Below are 27650 nucleotides of genomic sequence, written 5' to 3'. Positions count from 1 at the left end.
TATTTTTCCTTTGAATGTTTGTTTTCAATTCTCATTTTAAACATCAGCAGGCTCCAAGTTTATATATGACTCAGGTAAAACTGATTAAAGTAATGACTGATCTCAGATTTAGGTATTTAAGGAAGAATGAAAAGTTTTCTAATCTTCCATTTCATTCTTCCATTTGAATAAGATGGAACTATGGAACAATATACTATGCTTGATTTTAGCCATAAATTTCAAAGGACAATTTTTGGCAGGATTAGGACAAAGTTCTTCAGAAGGTGAAAGGAAGGGGCAAAGCCATTAAAATATAGCATATTTTTATACCCTTCAGTTCACAGTGCAATACACCAGTCCTGAGCTTGCTCTAAAAATTGCTGCTTCAGGGACTAGCAGTATATCAATATTTCATTTGCCATTAAGACTTTATTTGGTTTTCATACTTCTTTATTAAAGTCATAAAACTTCTATATAATTCCATTTCTCCCAGGGAAGCTCTATACTATAAATGAAAAAAGTCCATAAAAGATCATTTCATTTGTTGCAGCTCTTGTTTTGATAGGCTATTTTTATATTACTATTAAACCACACATCCCCTCCCAATTCCTCAAATTAATAAGCAGAGAATAAACATATGAAAGGAGGAATGAAAAACTCAAACCAGATTTTATTCTGTACTACATTAATAAAATATTTCTACTACTTAGAGACTACTAAATTTAGGCTACTCTTCAGATTTTCTGGGGTTTGATTTCTTTAAAACATATATATGCTTTATACCTATGAATAACTGTTATTATTTACATTCTATTGATAGGATTAAGGAGTAATATAATTATGATAACGTGTGCCCTAAAAGGAAAGATAATTATTCTTTTCTATAAGCATTCATTTTAAGTAATCGCAGATAAAATTTTTGTTTTTGTTTTTAAACATACTCAGTTTTTGTTTTTCAGGAAAAGTGGGAATAGCCCGTATTTTAATATATATATCAGAAGGCATTATTTTCATAAGCAAAATTAGGAAGAATACTTTGTTCTTTGGGATATTAATGGAAATAATGCTTTTAACTAAAATGAGCTATGTTAAATTTTAAAGCAAGTCCAACCAATTTCTCACTGGCCTATGTGGACAAAGAACATTCCTTTGGGGGGGCAGTAATGATAGTGATACAATAAAAAATGAAGTCATAATATATAACTAACATTAAGTTGATAAGTCTGAATTAAAACAATTATCATCCTTGATTCTTTAGATTATTCTAGTAAGGGTAAAATGAAGATTTAATTCAGGAATGCTGGTCTTTTTTTGGGAGAGAAGTGTTTGACAATCTGAATGACTGTATAATAGCAGTAGACTCCTATAAGCTCTCATTTCATAAAGACAGAAAAAAATAGGTTGGGGGAACTATTCTACCTGAACAAGGACTATCCTCCAAATTTTACTTTTAAGGGCTACCTGTTTCAGTCATAAATATTTTATCAATGGAGCCATGTTCGAAAACTGCAATTAGCCATTCCCTTACAACATAACCTTCTCACTTTTAAGGTTAGAGCAAGGGCAGCTTTGGTGATGAGAGTAAGCTTAATGCCAACCATGGCAGCATGTATGCTGGGTTCTGAGAAGAGCACATAACTACTAGCATTAGGATGGTCGGCCCTGTTGCTCCCTCTGAAGTCCTCCTTGGCTGCAGGGTGCTCAGCAGCAAGCCTAAAGCATTCCGTCTGGAAGGGGACAGCTTGCCTGTTATTAATGGGATTCAGTCTGGTTTTTACAGCAACTTGGTCAGCGTGGTAGTTGGAGTATCACCAAGTATCACACAATATTAATAAAAAAATAGAGGGGGCTTCTGGGGAGATACTAAATTGCTGCTTTGGGCAAACACACCTTTGAAAATTATTGACAAGTTCTTTTCTGCTTTGGCGGATTTTCTGGGGAAAAAAATGTAACCAGAATAAAAGCAAGCTGTCTTAGGGATAAAAATCAGACAGATATCTCTTTTCTGCCTGGCAGTGAGTTCGCCATTTTTCTTTGGAAGCAATGTCCTTAATGTTTAGTGATTAATGTATTAGTTTAGCCAAATGTAATTAATTGTCATAGAAAACTGAACTAATTCAAACTCCAACCCTCTTTGTTTTTAAAAATGCATTGATCTCTTTTTTATATTTATTACACATTAATATGGTTTAAATGACATAGTATTTAATGCTTTTAAGGGCTAGATAACAAAATAAAAAATCTCCTTGGGCTTTTCTTTCAATTCTTGTTTTTCACTCACAGGAAAAGGTATTAATAGAAGCTATTAATATGGTTGACTGTGGGGATGGGGCAAATAATTTTCTTTCTCTGGCAGGAAGAGATGAGAGGTGGAGGCGTCTTTGGGACATGGAGCTGCCCTGGATGGTGCTTCAGAGGCAATCACCAGACATTGTAAATCCTCACAGGGCCCACTGGATGGAATGGAGGAGAGTATGGGCCATGATGTGGACCATTGTCTATGAGGTGCAGAGGTGCCCAAAGATGTACTTACCAAATCCAATGGATGTGTCATGATGATGGGAACGAGTGTTGTTGGGGGGGGGAAGAGGGGGGGTGGGGGGTGGGGTTGAATGGGACCTCACATATATATTTTTAATGTAATATTATTACAAAGTCAATAAAAAAAAATTTTTTTCTTTCTCCTTTTCGCCATTTTATTACTATAATAAGTGTTCCAAAACATTTCTTTCAATCATGATTCGGAATTGCAGCATATAGCCAAAGATTACTCAGAGATACTATACCTGTTCTCTGCTAAAGAGTTGACTCAGAATTGTTACATAGAAGGCCACGCTTCCAAAATGTAAATTATATACCTCATTATTCTAGTAAAAGAAAACTTTTAAGTCAGCAACAGCCATAATATGTTTAGAAAACTATTGGCACAGTCTCAGCAGATCAAGTCTGTCTCATAAAAGGAAACTAGGTTTATTAAACCATCATTGCTGGAGATGGTTATTTCATTCCTTAATTACTGTTTTGTTTCCCTTTGTATCTGAAGTACCTTTAATTTACTTAATATTCATTGTTTTGAGTGTTGTGATATCTGGAGTATCTGTTAGTTATTAGTACTTATGTGTATCAGGAGTGTGCGCTCACTGTTCAGTATGTTTTATTTGCAGTAAACTGATCTCCAAAGATTTCCTGTTGAAAATGCTCCCCTCTCCTTAATTTTTACATTCCTTACTGGTTTACTAAATATTAAGTGATTTTTTTTTTTTGACAATTTTGGTGCTCATGTGTTTGTGGGGACAAAAGTAAAATGAATGTCATTACATCAGAAAGTTTGTTTTAAACTCACATTATCAAATGTGCCTTAACGAATTTTTTTCATTTAGATTTCAAACAATGATAAGATTGCTGTTTTAATAAATGTCATTGGAGATCTGCTTATTTATAAATAGTCTATTGCTCATTTGGAAAAACAAACTAGTGAAAAATATTTTTCTATTGTAAGAAAAAAACCAAAAAACTGTCATTGTTTCAGTAGATGATTTGTGCACTGGAAAGAGCATTCCACTTGCCTTTGGAAAACACAAGGTAGCCAAAGAAAAAAAAGGACAGTGGGATCTTCTCAAAATTAAACACTTTTGTGCTTCAAATAACTTTGTCAAGAAGGTGAAAAGGCAACATACTCAATGGGAGAAAATACTTGGAAACCATGAATCTGATAAGGATTTGATTTCCATGTTAAAGAGATCATACAACTCAATGATAAAAAGACAAGCAACCCAATTTAAAAATGAGCAAAAACTTAGATACTCTTCCAATAAGGAAATACAAATGACCAAAAAGCATGTGAAAAGATGTTCAAAATCACTGGTTCTTACAGAAGTGCAAGTCAAAACTACGGGCAATATCAGTTCACAGCTTACAGAATGGCCATTGTTAAAAAAATAGAAAAAAAAAGTGCTAGAGAGGACTTCACTGTTGGTGGGAATGTAGAATGGTCCAGTCTCTGTGAAAGACAGTTGGGCAGTTCCTGAGAAAGTTAAATACAGAACTGCCATATGACTTGCATTTCCACTACTAGGAATATATTCGGCAGAACTGAAAACGAGGACGTCAACTGCCATTTGCACACTGAGGTTCATAGAGACATTATCCACAAATGCCAAAAAATGGAAACAACCCAAGTGCCCATCAACTGAGGAATGGCTAAACAGAATGTGGTAAATACATACAGTGGAATACTATGCAGCTGTAAGAAGAAATGAAATTGGGACACATATGACAACATGGATGAACCTTGAGGACATTACGTTGAGTGGAATAAGCCAGACACAAAAAGAACAAATATCATATGGTCTCACTAATACGAACTAAATACAATAAGTAAACTCGAGGAGATAAAATCTAGAGTATAGGTAACTAGGGGATAGAATGAGGGTTGAGAAGGAGGAGCTGATGATTAATGTATGTATAATTTTTAATAAGGTTGATTATAATGTTAGGAGATGGACAGAGTTGATGGCAAGACATTCTAGTGAAAATAAATAATACCACTGATTTATCAGTGTGGATGTGGCTGAAAGGGGTAGTCTAGGGACATAACGGTCAAAAGAAGGAAAGTAGAGGATAACCTTGGAATTGTGTAACATAGTGAGCTTGGGGGGGATGAGGTTCCAAAATAAATGTACATCACTATTTCAAGGCATTAAGAATATGGGAAAAATACAACTAATTTTACTTGACTAAGTTAAATTACAGTAATATTGTAATTTTTTTGCATCAATGGCAATAAAGGTATCAATGCTAAAGGTCAACAATAGGGGGTATGGGATTTTTCTTTCTGGAGTCATGAAAACATTCTAAAATTGACCAAGGTAGTAACAATACAACTCTGTGATGAAAATGAAAGCTGCTGAGTACACACCTTGGATGTACTGTACCAGGCATGGGACTAAGTAACATATGAACCCTGTGGTGGATGACAGATTGTGGTCAACAGTACAAATATAAGAACATTGTTGCACGAATTATAAGAAATGTACAATCCTAATACATGATATTAATAATAGGGTGGTTTATGGGAAAAATACACCTAATGGAAGCTAAGGACTATAGTTAGTAGTAGTATTTAGATGTTCTTTTATCAACTGTAACAAATGTTCCAAAACAATGCAAGGTGTTGGTGGTAGGTGGTTTACGGGAACCCTGTATGCTATGCATGATTGTTCTGTAAACTCACAACTTCTTTAATAATAAAAACACACACACAACAAGGTAGATGCTCCATCAACACTATCTTTCACTTTGTTCCCATTGAGTTCAAAGGCTCAACCACAGTTTTCCCTACTGATGTTACCTCTGAGTAACCAGCCTCAACAATTAAGCTTTTCTTATTTCCTCTCTTTGTAAAGAGACGTGAGAATGAATTTATGGCCCTAAGAGGAGAGAGGATTCAGGGTGAACTCTGAGCTGAGGCTCTCCTTGGCAAATACCTCTGTATAGTTTAGAGTTAACATTTGTAGAATTCTTATCCCATGCCTGTGGCTGGGAGGTCCTTGAATGTGCTTGTCCGGTAATGTGCACATGGAAGCTTATTACGCACCTTAGTGAGCTAAGGGAATAATAATAATTGAACATGGAGTGACTTGGATCCATGGAATTGCACAGCACAGGGAATCCTATAAACCATGGACTACAGTTAATAGTACAATTATAAAAAGGTGCTTTCATCAATTGTAACATCTGTATCACACCAATGGAGAAAAAAGAGTGACTTGGAACATTGACATGTAATGCATATTGTACTTTACTATAGAAGAAAATACAATTTAGAAATAAGAAAAATCAGCTCTCTGAAATTTCTTGGAAACAGGGACAACCAAAAGATTTTGCTTAAAAAATAAATGAGCATTTTTATAGTGATAAATTTGATAGAGTTACTATCATTACCATTTTGAAATATTTTTATTATATTTCTTTAGTGTAAGAAATATGATATTTTCTAGTTCTATAATTTAAGTAACAGAAAGAACACCTATGACCAAACACTATGCATTAAAAATTTAAATCATCATTTTTAAAAAGTCTATGTCAAAATTTAGAGTAGTTTAAATAAAGGACGAGTACCCAGTATAGTTGTTCTGTATACATGAATTTCGCATGATGTGAATAATTACATTATCTCACAAAGTATTTCAATAAATCCTTGAATCAGTAAATTTTTCTATGCATAAATCTTAAAGTTACATAATGACCTTATTCTATAAAAAGGATTTTAGGTATACCCAAGATTTTTTTTTAATTACAAAGAAAATATTAGTGACTTAGTGTTCAGAATTTGGTAACCAGCACTGAAGACAAATTCAGATTTTTAAAGCATCAATTTGAATTCACAAAAATTTAGTAAGGACCATCCAGCTTAACAAGTAATCTTTAAAATTCAGTTTCCAAGGCAACAATCATAGATTCCTGTATACTGCTTTTTTAAATAAATCACTTTTATAAATTTAGTTACTGCAACAGCAAAGGCAAGTGTTAAATATAACTGCTTTATTTTTATCTCCTTTTATCAGATTTTAAAAGCAGACTGACTTCTCTTTTTTTAATGAACTAATATCAGTTCCCTAGTCTGCTGCCCGTCAAATACAGGAAGATTAAGGTAGACAAAACTGGATCCATCTCCAAAGAGGCAGGCTGAGAATCCAGCACACTGCATGAGAACAAACTGGGATGCAGCCAACCTCCACCTACTCACTGAAGAGATAGGGCAAGAGCTCTTACCTGCACATTTCACTCCCTGAGCAATGAGACCCCACATGAAGTTGGCACAGTATTCACACCAGTGTGGCCCTCTGAACGTATGGACCTGAAAAAGAGTAGGTGCAAAGTGTGTGTGTGTGTGTGGAGGGGGATGGTAAGTATGGATCAGGAGATTGTTTCACAGCAAAACATTCACCAACAAGCCATAATTAGTTCTGAAGAGGCAATATGGTTACATTTAGAAAACCATGATTGAGTGGAACTAACAAGTAGTTAAAATTGTTTTTGGAGCTTAATTTCCTCTGTTTTAGAAATGGTGATAAATCAAACCAATATTCTACAATTTACTTTAGAAAACAATTTATATAACAGTTTTCTAACTACAAGTAGTCCCTTTCATATGTTACACAAATACTGGCATTTTTTGAGTGCTTTGATAAGAAGGATAAGAAATAATCTAGAGTGTGTCTTGGGTCTTGTAAGGATTCTTTCAAATGACCTGCCTTCTGTGACCACATTTAGGGTCACAGATATTAAAGGTGATACTTATTGGCTGGTCACAACTGAAACATCAAAAGAGGTCCATTTCTGTTTAAAACAATTTGGCCCTTATTATTAGCAAAAAGAATGAATATATTTTAGAACGTGTAGAAGCAACACTTAAGCAGAAATCCTGTTTGAGTATAGTAATCATTTACTGTGAGAAAGAAAGGAATCCTTAAGGAAAATAAATATTCACATAATAAGTTATCTATAGACTTATACATATAGGAATAGGAAGCAATCAATCTAAACCTCAACCACCAAAGGTTAAAAATCTTGAATATTATCAGTAATAATTTAAGATTTCCAAGGAAGTACTGGTTGAAAATACACTTAAGAAATAAATTAAAAGGAAAGGGAAAAGGTAGAAAGAAGTCATTGGTGTGTATCAAATTCGATTTACTTGAGATAATTGTATAATTTCCTTGCTATTATACAGATAGATATATAAATTATAAATTCCTCCTACAGAAAACAGTAAAACAAAAGAGTGAAACATCACAAAGTATGATGATTTGGTTCTAGCGTAAGTCTACAAAGGGTCATGGTTAATAAATGAAATTTAAATCTAAGATTGTTATTTTTACCATTGTTATATTTATGTATTGAATGGGTTTTAGACATGAAGCAAATACTTTTTAAGATATATATATAACTTATTTCTTAAAACTTAAGATGCCATTGAATGTAAGACATATCATTCTATGTTCCAATAAGAAAAAAATGCTAATTAAATTATAATAAGACACTGATTGTAACATAAATCCTAATATCAGAGATATCAAAATTAAAAAAATAAACATATTAGAATTAATGAAATATGGAATTATCAGATTTCAAAATACTACTATTGGTCAAAATATCCATATAAGGCTGCAATGGATAACCTGGGTTTCCTTCCAAGTGGGTATTTGCTTGTGACTTTGGTCACTGCCAAGTGAGCTGGAGTACAAAATGTTATGTTGATTTTGAAATACAGGGCACAGTCCTTTCTATGTCTTTTATGGAAAAGCATCAGGAATGCAGGCACAACTGCTTCAGCATTTCCTGGAGTTCCTGAAGCAGAGCCCAAGATCAGTATTCAGAAACCCTGTGATGTCTTTGCATTTGTCTATGTTCCTGAGAATGAAAACAACAGGATAGGTAGGCAACTTTGGTTTACTCTGATGGGAGTAAGTGAACTAGATAGCACTGATGCACATAAAAAGAGTCACACAACCACAAAAGATCTACAGAATCATGAAATTAGTTTTAAGGAATGTCTTTGGGATGTAAACTAGCTTACAGGTTGCCAGATCTTTGGATAATCCTGTTTCACTTACTTGGTAAAGTTAATAAGATAATGTCTAGAGAAAATTCCAGGAATTATTTGTATCTTATGATATAGCATCTTAAAGTTATATTGGAAGAACAAAACCAAAATGGTGTAATAACTTAAACAAAAGGGTTTTGGCAAACAGTACTGGGTATTGAGATGTTATAATGGAACGAATTCCGTAATGAAAGTCATGGACATTTCCTCAAATTATATATATGGGAGAAAGGGTTTTCTAACTATCTGAGCAGGCTCAATGTTCTCTTAATTATAAGGGATCACACATTCATCTCAAAAAGCAATCTTTAGGAAATTATTTTATAGTTTATCCTTGGATAGCCTTTTTCAAAAGGACTGAACCCATGACCTCCTCATGCATGGGAAGCAGGCATTCAACCACTGGGTTGTTCCTGCTCTCCAATGAGGGTTGCTTTTTTGTTTGTTCTGTTTTTAGGAGGTGCCAGGGATTGAACCTGAGGCCTCGTACTTGGGAAGCAGGTACTCAACCACTTAAACTACATCTGCTCCCCTGGACAGCCTGTTTTTTCCCCTATCTGGTTATGTCACTGTCTTTTTTGTGTGTTGCCTCGCTGCATGGGGGCCTGCGCCTCTCTCCTCCATGCAGGTCTGAGATGCCTTTTTTTTCCTTTTTTACCAGGAGGTCTCAGGGATTGAACCTGGGTCCTCCATATGGTAAATGGGAACTCACCTGCTTGAGGCACAGCCGTTTCCCTGGATAGCTTTTGATAAAGGCATCCTGAGCCATTTGGGACTGTGTATTATTTTTAACCTCTTAGATGGTACCTTAAGTAGTTCTGCAGGAAACTGGTCAGACCTAGGCCAAAAGGATAAACAGGCTGGGTCTTGGGTGGGCTACTGAGGGCAATGTGGCAAAGCCAAATGTTTTGTGTCTCTTGGGCACTGACCTAGGTAGAAACTGAAGCCATTTGCATTCAGACCTGCTGTTGTTCTGACCCAAATCTGACTTATATAAGGAAACTGACATTCCTAATTCTCATATGTTTCTATCAGTCCCATCTCCAGTTTTAATGTCAGTAATAGAAAAAGCAGGAAAGAAATCCATACTCTGGGAAGACAGAGAACTCAGAATATCTTCATTACCCCTTCTAAGCCCTAACATCAAATTTAGAAATAAGCATGCATACAAAAGCCAAAGACCATGCCTGCAAAACCTACTGCAAAGGTGAACCATGCTGGAATGTGATAAGACAAGGAAATGAAATTTCCTTGGGAAGGTGGCAATGACATTTCAGCTGAAGCTCTCATTTGGGAGGCTCTGATGAGTCAGTTCTCCAGCATGGTATTATGCAATGAAGGGAGAGAACAGATGATCAAAATCACAATGAAAGGCATGTAGGTAGCTGTTTAAGAAAGACTTTTTCTCCTTTTTTCCCATTTTTATTTCAGGGCAACTAGAATGGCTCTTTTAAATGAACAATTTTAGCTTCACCAAAATGATCTTACACTTTTCGATTCAAAATATTTGAAATTTAGAATTGTAGACCAAATTTTGCCACTTTAGTTAAAGTATTTTGATTTATACTATTAAGTCATGAACAGAGCATGCATAACACTGGCTATGATCATTAGCAGCAACTACATATAATTTAGTAGGAGTTCCCTGCAAAAAAAAAAAAAAAAAAAAAGCAGGGAAGGAAGGGTATTTAAAACAGGAGCATCTTTAGTAATAAGGTAAACACCTCGTTGCCTTGTGCCACAGTCAAAACTATTAGTGGCCTAAGACTTGAGGAAAGATCTGTAACTTGGATTTGGTTATAGTTACGCCACAAAGCACTGACATGACAATGACTGTGTCTCAGTCCTCTGGCCCTGATGGAATGGATATGTAATATGGTGACTATGGTAGGAAAGGCAGAAGAAATGCAACAAGCACTTGCTGAAACATAGCTTTAAGCCATGCTTGGAGAGCCTAAGTGCCTGGAATAGAAGGAAGAGCACATCCATTGGCTAGCAAGAGATGGAACTGGGAGAGGTTCTTTGCATATGGAGGCACTGGATACCTGTGAAGAGCCCAGGTCCTAATAACTTCTACTACGAGCTGCTACAATCATCTAGGAGAAGGGGAGAATTTGCAGAGACTGTGAGTTACATACTCACCGACACCCATAGTTAACACAGCCAGAAGGATGACACATGACTAAAGGGACGCCTAATGTTTCAAGAGTAAGAAAACTAGTTCTAAACTAAAGGAGATAGCATAAAAAAGTCTGCTTGACATACACTGCCCATAGCACAAATAAATGATGTCTTCTTAAATATGAGAAATAACTACAGGAAAAAGAGGATATAATATGGCCAGACTATAACAACCAGTGCAATCGTAGAATTTAGTTCTTCTCCCACATGAAGAACATTATAAGAATGTATTTTTATTTTATTTTATTTATTTTCTTGAGGTACTGGGGCTGGGGATTGAAACTGGGGCCTCATGTGCGCTACATGGTCTCCCCTGAGTTGTTTTTCATTTGTTTGTTTATTGCTGTGCTTTGTTTTTAGGAGGTACTGGCGATCGAACCCAGAACCTTGTATGTAGGAAGCTACATCTGCTCCCAAAATGTGTTTTTATTGACTGGAGTATGAAACAATATTTAAAGGAAATGTGGAAGAAAAAAATGAATTATCAATTCTACTAATAATAATACATTCACCAGAATTCTATATAGGGCCATGTCAACAGGGTTTAAATTTCTCTTTGGCTTCTTTTATGATCTATCCCTCCCCTTTTAGCTCCCCCACATACCCCTGTAAGGAAGAAATATTTTTAAAATTACATTTGAGTCCCTGAGGCACAGGCAAGGGAAATTCTTGCTCAGAATCACATACAACCATATTAACAATGAAACGCAAACCCAGTTTCTGGTGTTAAGGTAAATCTTGTCCTAAAATGAAAGCATGGCTCTTTACACAGAGCCAACAGCTTGAAACCTGAGAATCAGGAAGTAGCAATATCGAGGTTCTTTAGCAACTCTTTATTTTTTTTATCATGCTGCAAGGTACAGATAATATAATAAATAAGAATAAATATAATTGGTAATTTAAAAACTTTCCATTTCAAAATATGAATGTTTAAAGTATTAACAAAACCTATAACTTTAATATTTAGACTTTTAAAAAAAGTGTCAGATGCAAATTTCATTTCCTCTCATAGGAACTCTAACAAGCGCTTTACCACTAAATTTAATTATGGTTAGTGCTTAAAAATGTCAAATGTTATAATGTGAAATACTTCTATTTTGAAAGTTTAGCTTTATTACTTGAGTAAAGAGCTTATATTCAAATATCAACACTAAAAACAACACAGTGAATGATCTCCTAAATTTTCATTATGCAGGTAAAACAGGGAAAGAAAATAACTGAACCAACTTGGTTGTTGTTTTAGTTTCTTAGCTGCTAAAACAAGTGGCCTACAGTGGGTTGGATTAACAACAGAGGTTCTATTGACTGCCAGCTTCTTGTTCTTCGGGTAGCTTTCTCTTTCTGTGTCCAATTTCCTTTGCTGATAAGAACTTCAAGTATATTGGATAAAGGCCCACTCTCATTCTGTCTGGGCACATATTTACTACTAACATCTTTAAAAGCCCTACTTACAAATGGATTCACGCCCAAAGGACCAGGGAAACATGCCTTTTGTGGGGGACATAATTCAATCCCTAACAGTTGTCTAATAAAAATCACAGCGAGTGACAGAAAATCTCTATATTGATGTGACAAATAGGTAAACTGAACACTGAGAGACCAAAAACCCTCAGATCAATCTACATTATCCTGTGATTTATAATTCCTCCAGGTCAAGTCTGTACTAAGGTTAACATTTCCACACAAACAGGCTTCAGTTTTTCTTTGGCTTCGTTAAATTCATTTGTAAGTGTCATCTAATGAAGTACTGTTAACACACATTATAATATGAATGGTAGTATTTCTATAATGTGTCAGTGAAAATATTTGACTAAAATATACAAGAAAAGTATGTGCTTAACTCTCTTTATAAAGCCCTAGTAAAATAGACTCCTGATTTTCCCTACTGTTTTTCTATTTCATTGATTTCTGCTTCATTATTTTCTTCCATTACTTGGTTTAATTTGCTCTTTCTTTTCTAGTTTCTTGAGGTGGAAGCTTAGCACATTGACTTAAGACCTTTTTTTCTTTTCTAATATAAGCACTTAAAGGTATAAATTTCCCTATTACCACTATTTTAGCTGCATTCCACAAATTTTGAAATGTTATTTTCCTTTTACTTCAAAATATTTTCTAATATCCCTTGTGATTTCTTCTTTAACCCATGAATTATGTAGCAGCATGTTTAACTTCTAAACATTTGAGAAATTTTCCAAATTTGTTATTTTTAATTTAATTCTATTTTGGAAAAAGACATGCTTTGTATGATTTCAGTCCTTTTACATTTTTGACACGTTTTATGGCCCAGAATATTGTTCATCTTGGTGAATCCTCCATGCCCACTTGTAAAGTATGTGTTTTGCTGTTGTTCTGAGGACTACTCTATAAATATCAATTAGATCAAACTGGTACAGTGTTGTTCCAAGTCTTCAAGTCAATATTAATTTTCTGCATATTTTTCCAATCACTGAGATAGAAATACTGAGAACTCCAGCTATAATTGTGAATTTGGCTATTTCACTATCAGTCTCTCAGTTGTTGATTTAGGTATTTTATTTTTATTTGTAAAGGATTTATTTCCCCCCCTTCTCCTCCTCCCGCCCTGCTGTTTTTGCTGTCTGTGTTGTCTTCCCTTCTCATTTTCTCTCCTCTAGGATTCACTGAGATTTGATCCTGGAGACCTGTGATTGGGAGAGAGGTTCCCTGTCAATTGCACCACCTCAGTTTCTAGTTTTTGCAGCACTTCACCTTGATTCTCCCCTTGTCTCTCTTGATGTGTCATCATCTTGCTGCACAACTCACTTACACGGGGCACTGGCTCACCATGCAGGGATTCGCGTGGCACTCATGTGGGCACTGGATCATCACATGGGCACTTGCATGGGCACTGGCTTACCTCACGGGCACACTTTCTCTTCTTCTTTTTCAGAAGGAGGCCCCAGGGATTGAACCAGGTCCTCCCATATGGTAGGCGGAAGCTCTATCAGTTGAGCCATATCCGCTTCCTGATTTATGTATTTTAAAACTCTGTTATTAACTGTATGAAAATCTTAAATTAGGTCCTCCTGATGAATTTTATCCTCTTTATTCCCAATAATATTCCTTGTTCTGAAATCTATTGTTTGATATAATATAGCTACTCCAATCTCCTTTGAATTGTTGTTTGCAGAGTATATCTTTTTCCTTTTACCTCTGTGTCTTTATATTTAAAATATATTAAAATATAGTTGGATCTTGCTTTTTAAAAAAATCCCATCTGACAATCTCTGCCTTCTAATAGAATTTTTGGTACATTTCCGTTTAATGTAACTATCAACAGGGTTGGATTTTAATTTGTCATCTTGCTATGCTTTCTATATATCCTATTTCTTCTTTGTTCATTTTTTTCTTTTTTCCATACTTTTGGATTAACTACATATTTTTCATGATTGCATTTTATCTTCATTATTGGCTCATTAAATATAAATTTATTTTCTTTTTTAGAGTTTGCTCTAGAGTTTGTAATACATGTTTCATTCATCACAGTATGCCTTCACATATTATAATATTTCATGTATAAAAAAGGTAAGCAGTATACTTTCAATCTCCCTGTACTTTATGGTATTATTGTCACACATTTTGCTTGTTCATATAAACTATGTAATACGTAACTATTTTTGTTTTAAATGGTCAGTTATTTTTTAAAGATATTAAAAAGAGGGAAAAATGTTTTTTACATTTACCCACATTTACCATTTTGGTATTCCTCTATTCCTTTCTAAAGATCTAAATTTCTATGTACTATCATTTCCCTTCTTTCTGAAGAACTTCCTTTAACATTTTTGTAGTACAGGTCTCATGGTGATGAAGTCACTCAGCTTTTGTTTAAAAAACAGATCTTTATATGTTTCCATTATTCAAAGTTATTTTTGTTGGATATAGAACTCTAGACTTTTTCCCATTCATTCCATTGTCTTCTGGCTTGCATAGTTTCTGAGGAGAAATTTGCAGCCATTATTTTTTCATCTGTATGTAACGTGTCTCCTTGCACCTTCAACCCTGGTTCTATTTTTAAAAAATATTCTAAAATCTTTTATTTTTAATAGTTACATTTTAATTAGATATGTAAAAACAGTGAAAAGGAAAATAATTTATGAAACTTCTAAGTTGACGTATTTGTCCTACACTGAAGCAATCTTTAATTAAGATGCTAATAAAGATAATAGTAGTATAAAAATAATACCTTCTTTTAAAAAAATTTACATTGTATGCTTGTGGGTTAGTATGCACACTTAAGGTCCTATAAAACCATAAAATTATAAATTATGAAACTGGAATGTGAAAATAAAACTCAGGAGAAACAAAAAATGTTTAATTTCTAGATCCTAGTGATAACGTAGGCAAAATCCCACTTTAGGGGAAATGTATGTGGCTCAACCAATTGGGCTTCCATCTACCATATAGAAGGTCCAGGGTTCGATGCCCACGGCCTCCTGGTGAGGACAAGCTGGCCCACGCAAGTGACAGCCCATGCAGGAATGTGGCCCCGGGCAGGAGAGCTGCCCTGAGTGGGAATACCATCTTGCGCAGGAAAAAGCTGCTCCACGCAGGAGTGCTGGTCCGTGTGGAGAGCTGGCGCAGCAAGATGATGCAACAAGAGACACAGAAGAGAAAAGATAAGAGGACGTAGCAGAACAGGGGTGCTGAGGTGGTGCAAGAGAGTAAATGCCTCTCTCCCACTCTGGAATGTCCCAGGATCAGTTCCTGGAGCCGCCAAATGAGAATACAAGCAGACACAGAATACATAGCGAATGGGCACAGAGAGCAGACAATGGGGGAAATGGGGAGGGGGGTGGGAGGAGAGAATTAAAAAAAAAAAAATCCCACTTTAGGAAGGGAAAAGTGTTTTTTCCCCTAAATTGGTTTTCTCTTTGTCTCTGCTTTTAAAACTTTTCTCTTTATCACTAATTTTCAGCCATTTGATTAGGATGTGCCTTCTTGTTGTTTTCTTCTCTTTTGGGCTCACTGAATTTCTTGAATCTGTGGGTTTTCATCAAATTTTCCAACTGTTTTTATAATTACATCTTCAAATAATTTTTTTTTGGTCTCCCTGCTTCCTTTCCCTGCTCCATGACTCCGGTTACACTTATGCTAGACTGCTTGATATTGTCCCACTGGTCACTGACAGTGTGTTCATTTTTAAAAGTCCTTTTGTCCTTTTCTTTTTTGGATATTTTCTATTGTTATCGCTTCTGCCACTCATCTGTTCTTCTACAGTGTCTAATATGCTGTAATATGATCCATTTTACTTTTCATTTTGGATATATTTTTCACGTCTAGAGATTCCACTTGTCCTTTTCAATATCTTCCATTTCTAACTTCATAAAGATAGGAAACATAATTAAAAAAGCTGTTTTAATGTTCTTGGCTGTGAGTTCCACCCCTGGTGTTATTTCTCGGTATGTTTTTATTGGTTATTTTTTCTGGTTATGGGTCATATTTCCCTGCTTATTTGCATACTTGATTTTTTTGCTATATACATTTATTCTTAAAATTTGCTCAAGTGTCTCATAGAAACTTTAGTAGTAGCCAGAATAATTCAAAGATTCTTTCTTTACACATAGTTACATCAGTATTTTACTTCATCTCTTCATTGCTTGTTAGCTTTGCTTTCACAGTGAAATTTTCAGACTCGATCCCTATTTTCCTTTAACTAGTTTTCCAAGAAATTTAAGTGTGGCTCACAAGGGAATTTTAAAAGTTGGTAAACTGTATGAAATATCACTTAATAAATGGGCCACAGTATATGGAAGGAGCTGTTATTTTTCTAAAGAAGTATTTCTATAAAGGCAAGTCCACAATTCAGTTTGCAAAACGATAAAACATCCATTTTACTAGCAATTAAATGCTCTAAAGAGATGGCATTCTTCCTCCTCACCATCCACTTTGAAGTCTAACTTGGGTTTTCCTGAGAGCTTTAGTCCTAATTCTCTTCTTTTATCCACTCTCTCTATTCTGGCCCTTACTTTCCTTGTTAATCCTGATTCTCTTACTCTAATCAAGTTGGTCAACTGCACATAGTTGATTATTTTTTATTGGATGTCAGACAATTTTATGTTGTTGTATGCTGGAGCTTATTGTAGATTTTTCAGTAGTAATGGACTTTGTTCCAGCACACAGTTACTTGGCATTTCAGAGGCTTGCTTTTCATATTTATTGTTAGGTTGGGTCCACTGCAGCCTTTAGTTTAGTGCTAATTTAGTTGTACTATTAAGATGATACCTTTTTAGGGACTTTTAAGCACTGTCCCATATATTATGATGTCTTTCCATTTTATCTGGTAGGTAACTATTCCCAGCCCTGGATGGGTTTCATTAGTTGTTCATCCTATTGCTTTCTGTTGGTTCTTCAGTATTTTCTCTCCTCAGATACAGATAAATACTCAGCCAGCAACTCAAGGGGAGACTCCTTTGCAGATCTCCACGGCTCTTTCTTTGTAAATCTTTGTCCTTCCAGGTACTCTCCCCCACAAATTTTTGGTGCTTGCTTTTCTGAAACTCCCATCTCTATCTCCTCAACTCATTGAGACCACAGGGCTCCTTTTGGATTCCCACACTCTAAATTGTGGCCTGGAAACTGCCTCCATGCAGTAAGGTAGCACAATTGTACAAGTCACCTTGTTTGTATTTCTTTTGTCAGGTAGTACAGAACTAAACTACAATTTGTCTAAAACTGTTGGTTTATATCTTTTCTGGTTTGCTAGTTGTTTAGGATGGGAGGGTAAATCTAGTTGTCACGACTCTATCAAGGCTGAAAATTGAAGTTCATATTATATTCTTGAATCTAAAATTGATCTTTCAAGTGAACTTGAGGCAGTTACTTTTGTAAGCTTCAGTTTCTACATCTGTAAAATGATACTGAATTAGTAATCCCTTCCCTAACATAGGCTGTAATTTCTTTGGTATTCTTTTGTCAATCATCCTTGGCATACATATCTCTCCCAACAGAGTGTTATACTAACATTGTTATAACTTTGTTCAGCAGGTTGTGTACTAGGATCTTGCAATTGGTGACACCATTTTGTCAATTTCATTTTGTAGTGGGAATTTCTCATTTTCTAGCCACCCAGAACAAATTCTTTATCTTTTGGTATCAATCATCAATCCATGAGAATTGTATGGGGCTGACTCTATCCCTGGCTACAGAGGAGAAAATGGACCTACATGTAAGCCAACCAATACTTTCCCATTCTCCTGACTAGAACTATTGAAATCTGGGAAGATATAGAGCTGGAGCCTCTGGCAGCCGTTCTGTCATCACAGGGAGCTTAACAATCAAGACAGAGCTGGTAGACAGGATTCTGGTGGCATTTTCATCCACCGGGTCAAAGGATACCTTCAGTCAACCCTGGACTTTTCCCTACTGTATGAGCTAATTCATTCCTTTTTTTGCCTCAGTCAGTGTGGGTAGGGCTTTCTGACATCTGCAATAGAAAGTCTCTGTCTTAGTTTCCTGACGCTCAGTTAAACACTATGATTGGGTTGGCTTAAATAATTGGAATTTATTGGCTTACACTCTCGAAGCTAGGAGAGGCCCCAAATTGAGGTGTCAGCAAGGCAATGCTTTCTCCACGAAGACTGTGGCATTCTGGGGCTGGCTGCCAATGATTCTTGGTCCTTGCCTTTTGTCAATGGAAAAGCACATGGTAGTATCTTCTTTCTCCTCTGGGTTCCTTGACGTCTTCCTATGGTTTTCTCTCATTATGTCTGAATTTCAATCTGCTTAAAAAGGACTGCAGTAATCTAAATTAAAATCCAACCTGATTCAATTGGGACACGTTCACTGCAGTAATATCTTCAAGAGATCCTATTAACAATGGGTCAACACACATGAGAATGCAGACCAAGACCAAGACGAAGATCACATACAAACTGGAGACAACCCACCACAGATTCCCAACTATTCCATTAAATGGTAAACACCATTTGTGGGTTCCAAATGGACTTGTTAAGAAGATAAAATGAAACAATACTATACAAGTGGGGAGTAACCAGCTGTAACAGCAAACAACAAAGCCTAGAGATGGACCTTATCTTTATGAACTAGAGCTTCAGGGAAGCCTGAGGTGGAGACATAAGTAGTGATCAGGGCACATTTAACAGCTGGAGCTCCAAACAAAGGGTGTTAGAAAAAAGAGAAGGAATGAACATGAATTTAGGCCTACTTGGGCAAATCCAATCATATGGATAGCCAAATGTCACCTCTAGTACAACAAACTGGAGGATGTCATCAAATATGTCAAGACTCTGGCTCCCATGACTAAAATGGACTTTTCTTTTTTATTTTTATGTCTGCTTTACACATCAGAAAACAATTGTATCTTAGTTCTCTAACATATATAAAAATATGGAAAATAAGCAGTTGATGACACAGTACTCCTCAGAAGCAGAACACTGCTGGGTTATTCTGTCTAGCTTTCCTATATCAAAACCAGAAAATTTCAATAAGAGGCATTGGGAAACCTGAAAATAACCTATTGATATTTTGTTTATGGGATAAATAATTTGTAGCAGTTTCTGAGATACCAGTAGTTTTTTTTACTATGGCAAAATATTTAAGAGTAAAATAAATATTCTGCATATATTCTCTTTTCCCTTCTCTCTTATTCTCTCTCTCTCTCTCTCTCTTTTTAACTTTTCCTAAATTGATATTCTACTTCTTTTGGTATATGAATATGTCTCTCTTTCTTTCTTTTAACTTTTGACTCTTTGATGAAAGCAATGATTATATTTTTGTGTCACGCACAAAGGATGGACTAACAAATGAGTATTTCAAGAATGCTGTTAATGATAAGTTTACTAGAATAGAGGGAGCTGGACAATATAGACAGTAACTAAGATAAGATGTTATGACATGTACATATTCTTTAGGTACATGATTTGATCATTTCATTAAAGCCTGAAACCTAAGTATGACTCTGTCCTCTGAGAAATATTGACATAGTTGGTGTAGCAGTTTGATATGGTTATGATTAAAGCCTGAAACCTAAGTATGACTCTGTCCTCTGAGAAATATTGACATAGTTGGTGTAGCAGTTTGATATGGTTATGAATTCCAAAAACAGATACTGGATTATGTTTGTAATCTGGTCTGTACCTGGGTGTGATTGAGTTATGATTAGGGCTTTGATTGGGTCATGTCATTAGGGAAGTGCAGCCTGAGGCTTTAGATCTTCCTTTGCCATGCCTTTTATCTGAGTTCTTTCAACTCTTAAGCACTAAACAAAGTAGCAACAGAAATACAATGCCTGCAGGACCTTACGAAATATCTTTCCAATCTCCTAGTTTCTCTACATCATCAGCCCTAGGCAGGGAGAAACCACACTCTATAATGATCTTTGTTATTTTTTTTTAAAGATTTATTTATTCATTCATTTCTCTCTCCTTCCCCCCCACCCCGGTTGTCTGTTCTTTGTGTCTATTCGCTGCGTCGTCTTCTTCATCCACTTCTGTTTTGTCAGCGGCACACGGGAATCTCTGTCTCTCTTTGTTGCATTATCTTGTTGTGTCAGTTCTCCGTGTGTGCGGCACCATTCCTGGGCAGGCTGCACTTTCTTTCGCGCTGGGCGTCTCTCCTTATGGGGAGCACTCCTTTCGCGTGGGCCTCCCCTACTCGGGGGACACCCCTGCGTGGCAGGGCACTTCTTGTGCGCATCAGCACTGCCCATGGGCCAGCTCTACATAGGTCAAGGAGGCCCGGAGTTTGAACCGCGGACCTCCCATGTGGTAGATGGACGCCCTAACCACTGGGCCAAGTCCGCCACCTGATCTTTGTTATTTTTATCTTTTCTTGCAACTGACCCACATTCATATATATACACACACACATTATAATTCCATTCAATCTCTGATTTGGAGAAAAATATTCAAATTCATATCCATGAGAAGAGCAATGGTGAGGGACATGATTGCTGAAGCATAATAATGAGACATCCAGGTTGACTCTTCCATTTGTCACATTTACCTTCTTTTATAATATTAATTCAAATTTTTGAGCATTTAAAATGTGAAGAGATGCTCCAGTCAAATATCACAGAACATGATATCTTGTGTTTTATTTAATTTTAATATTCAGATGAATCTGATAGAAAATTGTAACCAGGTGGGCCTTAAGAGTAGAAGGATTTATTTTTGAGTTAGTAATGTCTTCATGTCATGAGGAGTGGTTCAAAACATCAGCAGCAGCAGACTGTGGGCTCATTTGTTTAAGTCATTAGACAAACACATCTATCAGTTGCAAGGCATCTTATCAGATACTGGGGAAGGAAGAAGAACAGAAGGACAAAAAAGGGAGGGGAGGCAGTGTTGTGATGGTTGGTGGAGATGATGCAAAGGAGGTGGTAGACAGAGTCCTTGGATACGACATTTTACTGATTGTTATAACCAGGTTTTAAAATTATTCTTTCATGTATGGTTTATTTTAGTTCCTTTTCAAATTAACATATGGGAAATGTGTTCTTATAGAGGCTTTAATGTTTTAATAATGAAAAATGGAAGATTATATTAATAAATCTAAATGCTTTTCAATACAATTTAATCAGAGAACCTTAGAGCTGTAAAGGGAGCTTGGAGGTCATGTAGTTTAACTCTGCATTTCACATTAAACCTATCTATTTGTTGGTTCATTTTGTATTTATTCTCAAATATGAATCAACAAAGGAACAGAGGGCTTGGATTTGCCTTTGTCCTTCTAAGGAAAGGAAAGACCACTTTCCTTCAGCAGGAGTGCTGGGCACTGCTCTCCTTCAGTTTATCAGACAGCAAAAGAGTCTGTTGGCTGGGATTTACAGGTTCCCTATTACTGTATCCCAGTAGGTCTTGAACCAGTAATTTTATGAAACAGTATAAGGTTTATGTCATAATGTTATTTTAATTAAAGTTTCAATTCACATTTCAGGATTCACTGATGGCATATTATCTTGGTAACACTGAATCTATTAATAGAATATTTAACATCTTTGCATTATATGCAGAATGCAAATATCTGAAACTCTGTATGAAACACTCACCACTTCGAGACCACCTTAAAAAAGAACTAGAGTAGAGATACATACAATGAGCAGGAAAGTGTTGTACCCCCATCCTGGGGAGGTCTGATGTTCTCAAACAGAGAGGGTGTCTCTGGAGAGCATGGATAGCTCCCAATGGGGAAGGACATACTAGAGTGTCAAGCTCTCAGCATTGTTTTAAGTATCTATGAATCTTGCCCTTCAAGCAGTGAAGCTTGGATTCACTATGGGTAGGCCATGAGGGGAGAGGGAGAGAGGAATAGATGGAAGAAGGAGTAACTTGGGGGCAATGGAAGTGTTCCACAAGATCATGCAACAATGGATATAAGCCATGTTAAGTTTCACCAAAAATTTATAGAAGTGTGTAGTCTAAACTGTAAACCAAAATGTAACCAAAAATTTATAAAAGTGTACAGTCTAAAATATAAACCATAATGTAAGCCATAATGGAACCATGGTTAGTAGCTATGTTTCAATATCTGTATATCAGCTGTAGCAAACATAACATCCACATGTAAAAAAATCATTGCTGGGGAAGGGGGAAAAGTGTTTGATGTTGCGTATATGGGAGTCTCTTATATTTGTAATTTTACTGTGATCTAAAACATTTTAGAAGACAAAATTAAAAATTAAAAAAAAAAAGGATGTAGACACTGTACATGCAGGGCAAAACCTATTACTGTGATGAAAGGCAAAACATCAAAAACGAAATTTTATGATATTTTTCATTTTTTAATACCCCAATTTATTTTTTATCTTATTTTAGTTTTTCTAAATTATGTATTCTATTTCTAATCTTAAACCTGTCAATACTATTTCATTTTCCTACTAATTGAATTTGGCAATATATTAGGCTTCATTTTTAAAGAAGTTTTGGATCACTGAGGGGTTCAAATATGGCAGGAGTGGCGCACTCATGTGGGATGTCATTGATGGGGAATGCATGGGTGGGAGGGAGTTCTCCAGGGCATGCATATAGGGTATATAGATATGTTTGGATGTTCTTTGGCTGTCATAGTGGACAGAGTTACACATGACAATTGAGGGGATACTGAGTTCCCATCCTGGGAACCTCTGTCACATTCCCCAATGGAACAGCAACAATCCCTCAAGTGCAAGGGCAAAGACCAGTGAAGAAGGATGGTCCAATGATGGGCCCTTGATACTGATGACTATGCTTATGAGCCTGTGTGCAATTCAACTAGGCCTAGAGCTGCAGGGTGCCTAAGAGTTACCTCCTGAGATCCTCCATGGTGCTGAAATGTGACCATTCTCTAAGTCAAATTCAGCATGTAAATGCATTACCTTTCCCTCAGTGTGGGACATGACTCCTGGGGATGAGCCTCCCTGGCACCAAGGATTACTACCATCACCAGCTGGTGATGCAACTGGAAAAAGACCTTGAATAAAGGAGGAATTGGTGGACCAATGAGTTTATATGTCTAAGAGACTTCAAAATGAGTCGGGAGGTCATCAGAGGGATCTCACTTATGCACATCTCAGCAGGATCCCAGAGACAGTCAAAGTAGATACAAGCCAGGTACTGGTGCTCCTGAGGGCTAAGGAGACACACAGGTTCTACAGTCATGGTAGATGGCTCTGGAGTTCATTGCCTTGCCAGTGGGCCCTACTTTAGAATTTGTGCTCCTGATTTTGATGGAGCTGGGCTCAGATGTGACCTCTCTACACATACCTCTTCTGTCACTTTTTCTGAAACTGTGATTGGTGCTGGGGTTTGTGTATGCTCAGGAGACTTGAATCTCTGGACTGTCCATGTGCCAGCTGGGCCCTGAGCCTCAGCAGAGTTGCAACACCTCCTCTCTGGTTTGTTGGACTTACCCAGGTCAGCTGATGGGGAGATGAGAATGGTCAACCACCACACCATGGAACCGAGAGTGTCTACAACTGCAAGCAGGAGACTCTCATCCATAAGTCATGTGGGATCTAAGCCCCCTCTCAATTTAGAGGTGGAGTGGACATTGTCATCCCAGGGTCCACAGGATGGAGGAATATAATATGGATTGGAGTGGACTTGCTGGTATTCTACTATAGAACTGTTGTGATTCTAGCAATGGAAGAAATTGTATCATTGATGTGGATACGGTGGCCATGGGAATTGCTGAAGGCAGGGAGAGGGAGGAAGATGTGTGAGTTGTCCTGAATGATACTGTAGGGACAGATGCAGGACATTATATCCTGCCATAACCCACTGCATGGACTCAGGGAGAATGTGAACTACAATGTAAACTATGGCCCATGCTGTGGGCCATATGTTGCTGTGCTCCAATATATATTCACCAAATGCAATGAATGTGCCTTACTGATGAAAGGAGATGTTGACATGGGAGGAGCAGGGGTGGGGGTATATGGGAACCTTTTATGTTTTTTAATATAACATTTTGTGTGATCTATTTACCTTTAAAAAAAGACAAAAAATAAAAAAAAAAACCCTGAATAAACATAAGATACAGAGATAAATAAAAACTAGATTATTTTAATTAAGGAGTATGACTAAGAAAGGGTTAAAAAAATGAAGTATCCAAAATAATGATTTAGTATGACTACAGTTGAACAAGATTTGGAGTTTTTCTGCCGCATGAAATTATGAGTTGTCAAACTATTATCTGCTGTGATTCAATCCAATAAGATGTAAAGAATTCCCAAATAGGAATTTGATTACCTAGAAAGCACTATGGCCTAATTGGAAATTAAATAACTAAACAAATAATTTATTTCATTCTTAGAGATTATTATGTCCAATAGTTACAGCTGTATATAAATATGAGAATTATGTTATAATTTCTATTATATTTGAATTATTATTTACATTTATAAATATTTATCGCTTGCTATCTATTTTTTATAATTGATTACATTAAATCTAACCTCGCCTTGCAGCACTCTCGTTTAAAAATTGTAACTTCTTTCAAACTATTTTTCTATTTATTTTACAATTTATAGTAAAGGACTTTTTAACAGCTAAAATAAGCCATTGATTATACACTTTGTATAGATCATATGGTATATGAGTATCTCTCAATAAAACTGCTTAATAAACAAATAAATAATTGTGCAAGAATAGCCAGAAATAGTAGCTATGTACAGCAGGGGAAACAGAGATTGAGAGGTGAGGAATTTTGTTTGTTTGTCTGTTTTTATTATTATTATTGAAATAATGAAAATGCTTTAATAATGATTGAAGTTATGAATGCACAACTATGTGATTATACCAAATACCACTGATTAAATAGTTGGATAAATTGTACACTTTATTAATTGGATCATTAACATTGATTTGCTTAGGAAAAAAAAGAACTAAACTTCAATATTAAAGTACCTAATCACTGCCATTCTTAGTGTTGTATTAATTATTTCATCTGCCTAAATAGCGAGACCACCTTTATTGTTATTGTAATATTATATCTAATCTTGATTTTGTTTTGCAGAGCTATCAGAATTAAAAAACATACCAAATGAAACATTTATTAGTTTATTTGGAAGAAGTAAAAGAAATGTGAAGGATTTCACTATATTCTGTAGTGCATGAAAAATGGAACTGCTCTTATGTAATATCTAACTCCAACTTAGAGCCAGGAAAGAAGCAAAAGCTTTCTTCAGTGCCCCCTCTCCACGGTATTACAAGGGTTCTCAACTGCATCATGATCTCTGCAACTGGCAAGAAAAACAGGATTCAAATTAACCCATAGGTAGAAACTTCTTGGTATAGACTGAAGAAAGAAAAAAAAAAGTACCCATAAATATTCATTTTTGGGTAATCTGGAATAAAAATAGTGGCTACCACATATCAAAAACCCACTATGTACCAGGTACTGAGCAGGTAGACATTGTTCTAACTCAACATTTCTGATGAAGAAACGGAGTTTCAGAGAAATTAAGCAATTTGTCCAAGGTCATACAAGTGGTAAGCAAGCTCTTATAGGTCAAGGGCTAGGTCTTATTTATCATTCTATCCCGAGAGCCTCAGAATGTAGTAGGCCATCTATGCCGGTGGGAAGCCTGTGTCCTAGTTTTAATGTCAGAAAGGGATTTTTTTGCTTGCTTCTTTGTTTGTTGCTCAAGCAATTAGCAATCCCTCCCACTGCCCCCCGTGTGTGTGTGTGTGTACGTGTGTGTGTGTGCTGGTTGCCAGGATGGGGGCAGTTTTTAAAATGGGAAGTTGATCCAGGGAATTGTTAAAAATATTTTCGCTCTAACTTATTATAGGGTAAAAAAAATTTAAAGGATGCAGTGCATTTATCTCTAATATGATGACCTCCCTAGGAGACATGTCTTTGTCATATATTCTTTACCCAATTCTTACAAGTAACAACAGCAAAAAAAAAAAAAAAGGGCAATGTTACATAATAGCAAAATGGGAAGACATTCTGTTTTTTCCATCTATTTTTTAAAATCTTAAAAAACAGTAACTTGTCTGGGGTTAGGTCCAGTTGATTTTTTGGTTTTATCCAGGTGAATGCTTTTACCAAAGGTATATGAGATTTGGTAGCTGTTCAATACCACAGGGCAGTATTACATAACAAGACAGTTCAAGAAGCAAAAGAGAAAAGCACATTGAAATGAGGCTTTGGTGAGTGGGCTCAGGGCTAGGCAGAACACTCTTTACCAACATGGAAAAGTGTCAGCGGCAAGGCCACTTGGATGATTAACATTATGCAGACACTCAGAGTTTTTTCCACACACTGAACCTCTGAACTGTGCAGACTTACACATTACCACAGGGCCAGTGAACACTGGCATGGGAGAGAACTCCTCCTGTCACAGTCTTTAATTCTTTGGGGAAGTTCTTAGAACTCAAGTATGACTGTTTTCCCTTTCTTTTCTCTTTTTTCATAATGCTACTCAACAGAAATATTTTTAAATAACAAAAAAGTAATTTTAAAACGAAGAGTCAAATTCTGAGACTTCCTACCTTAGCAACAACTCCAAAAAATATGAAATGCAACTCACTAATGTGAGCTTTTTCCTGAACATAAATGCTTTCTTAAAAAAGAGCAAGTTCAAACTGGTTTATACCTCCAGAGAAGGAAGAAACGTACTTTATACGCACACACACACATGCACACACATATATGTATACACACAAATATTATATACATAATATTTGAAAGTATCTTCAAAACAGTTTGGGTACCAAGGAAGAAGGTCCCACAGTCAGCACTTTCTTGCTGTATAGAATTTGCTTGTTAAAGCTAGGTTTTAAGATAAAACTGAGAAATAACTGGACGATAGAACAGTAACAGACCTAGAAAATATGCTTGTATGTGCAAATCCTTGAACAGACTAACATTTGCTTTTAATTAGTATTGTATAAAGTAAGTAAAATGAACTTGATTTAGGACTAGAATGGCATCCTTATTGTGTCAATCTGTTCCTGCTGAACAAATCGGAGGATACATCTTTGGAGATATATTTTAAAATCTCAGTCATTACCCAACAGTGTGAATAAAGCTTCTCGATTCAGAACCTGAATGGCTATTACTGTGCCCTAACATGTGCATGCTTTACATTTGCAAAAGGGTTTCTCTGGGTTAATTTTCCTGATAAAAATTCTGTTAAGACCAGGTTTGTATCATGCAAGTAGAAACTGAAGCCTAGAACATAGATGTATTGTTTAGGTTCATAAGTGGTTGAGACAGGATGAACTTCTACTGAGGTGCATATTCTACTGAATCCTATCAGTTTCATTTTAAATCAAAGATACTGGTTGAGAGGCTAAGGTCATTGGGGGCTTGATACTTAGTATTTGAGTAAAATAAACGCTGGTGTTGAAGATCAGCATGAACTGCACACTTGGAATGAAACTGCCTACTACAGAGCCTGGTACACACTATGTGC

General features: G+C 36.1%; 1 protein-coding gene across 3 annotated transcripts in view; it reads right to left on the bottom strand.

Annotated features, from left to right (window-relative positions):
• The window catches only part of CHN1 (chimerin 1), a 191497-nt gene that overhangs the window by 18026 nt on the left and 145821 nt on the right, over positions 1–27650 (bottom strand). For all 3 annotated transcript variants that reach the window (XM_004476808.5, XM_071216288.1, XM_058300622.2), the window contains one exon: positions 6754–6838. In XM_004476808.5, the coding sequence (XP_004476865.2) occupies positions 6754–6838 (85 nt within the window). The remainder of the gene's footprint in view (positions 1–6753; positions 6839–27650) is intronic.

Source organism: Dasypus novemcinctus, chromosome 7 (assembly GCF_030445035.2).
Source record: "Dasypus novemcinctus isolate mDasNov1 chromosome 7, mDasNov1.1.hap2, whole genome shotgun sequence".
Classification (NCBI taxonomy): Eukaryota; Metazoa; Chordata; class Mammalia; order Cingulata; family Dasypodidae; genus Dasypus; species Dasypus novemcinctus.
Note: the sequence above shows the minus strand (reverse complement) of the source record. Positions and strands in the feature narration are given on the sequence as shown.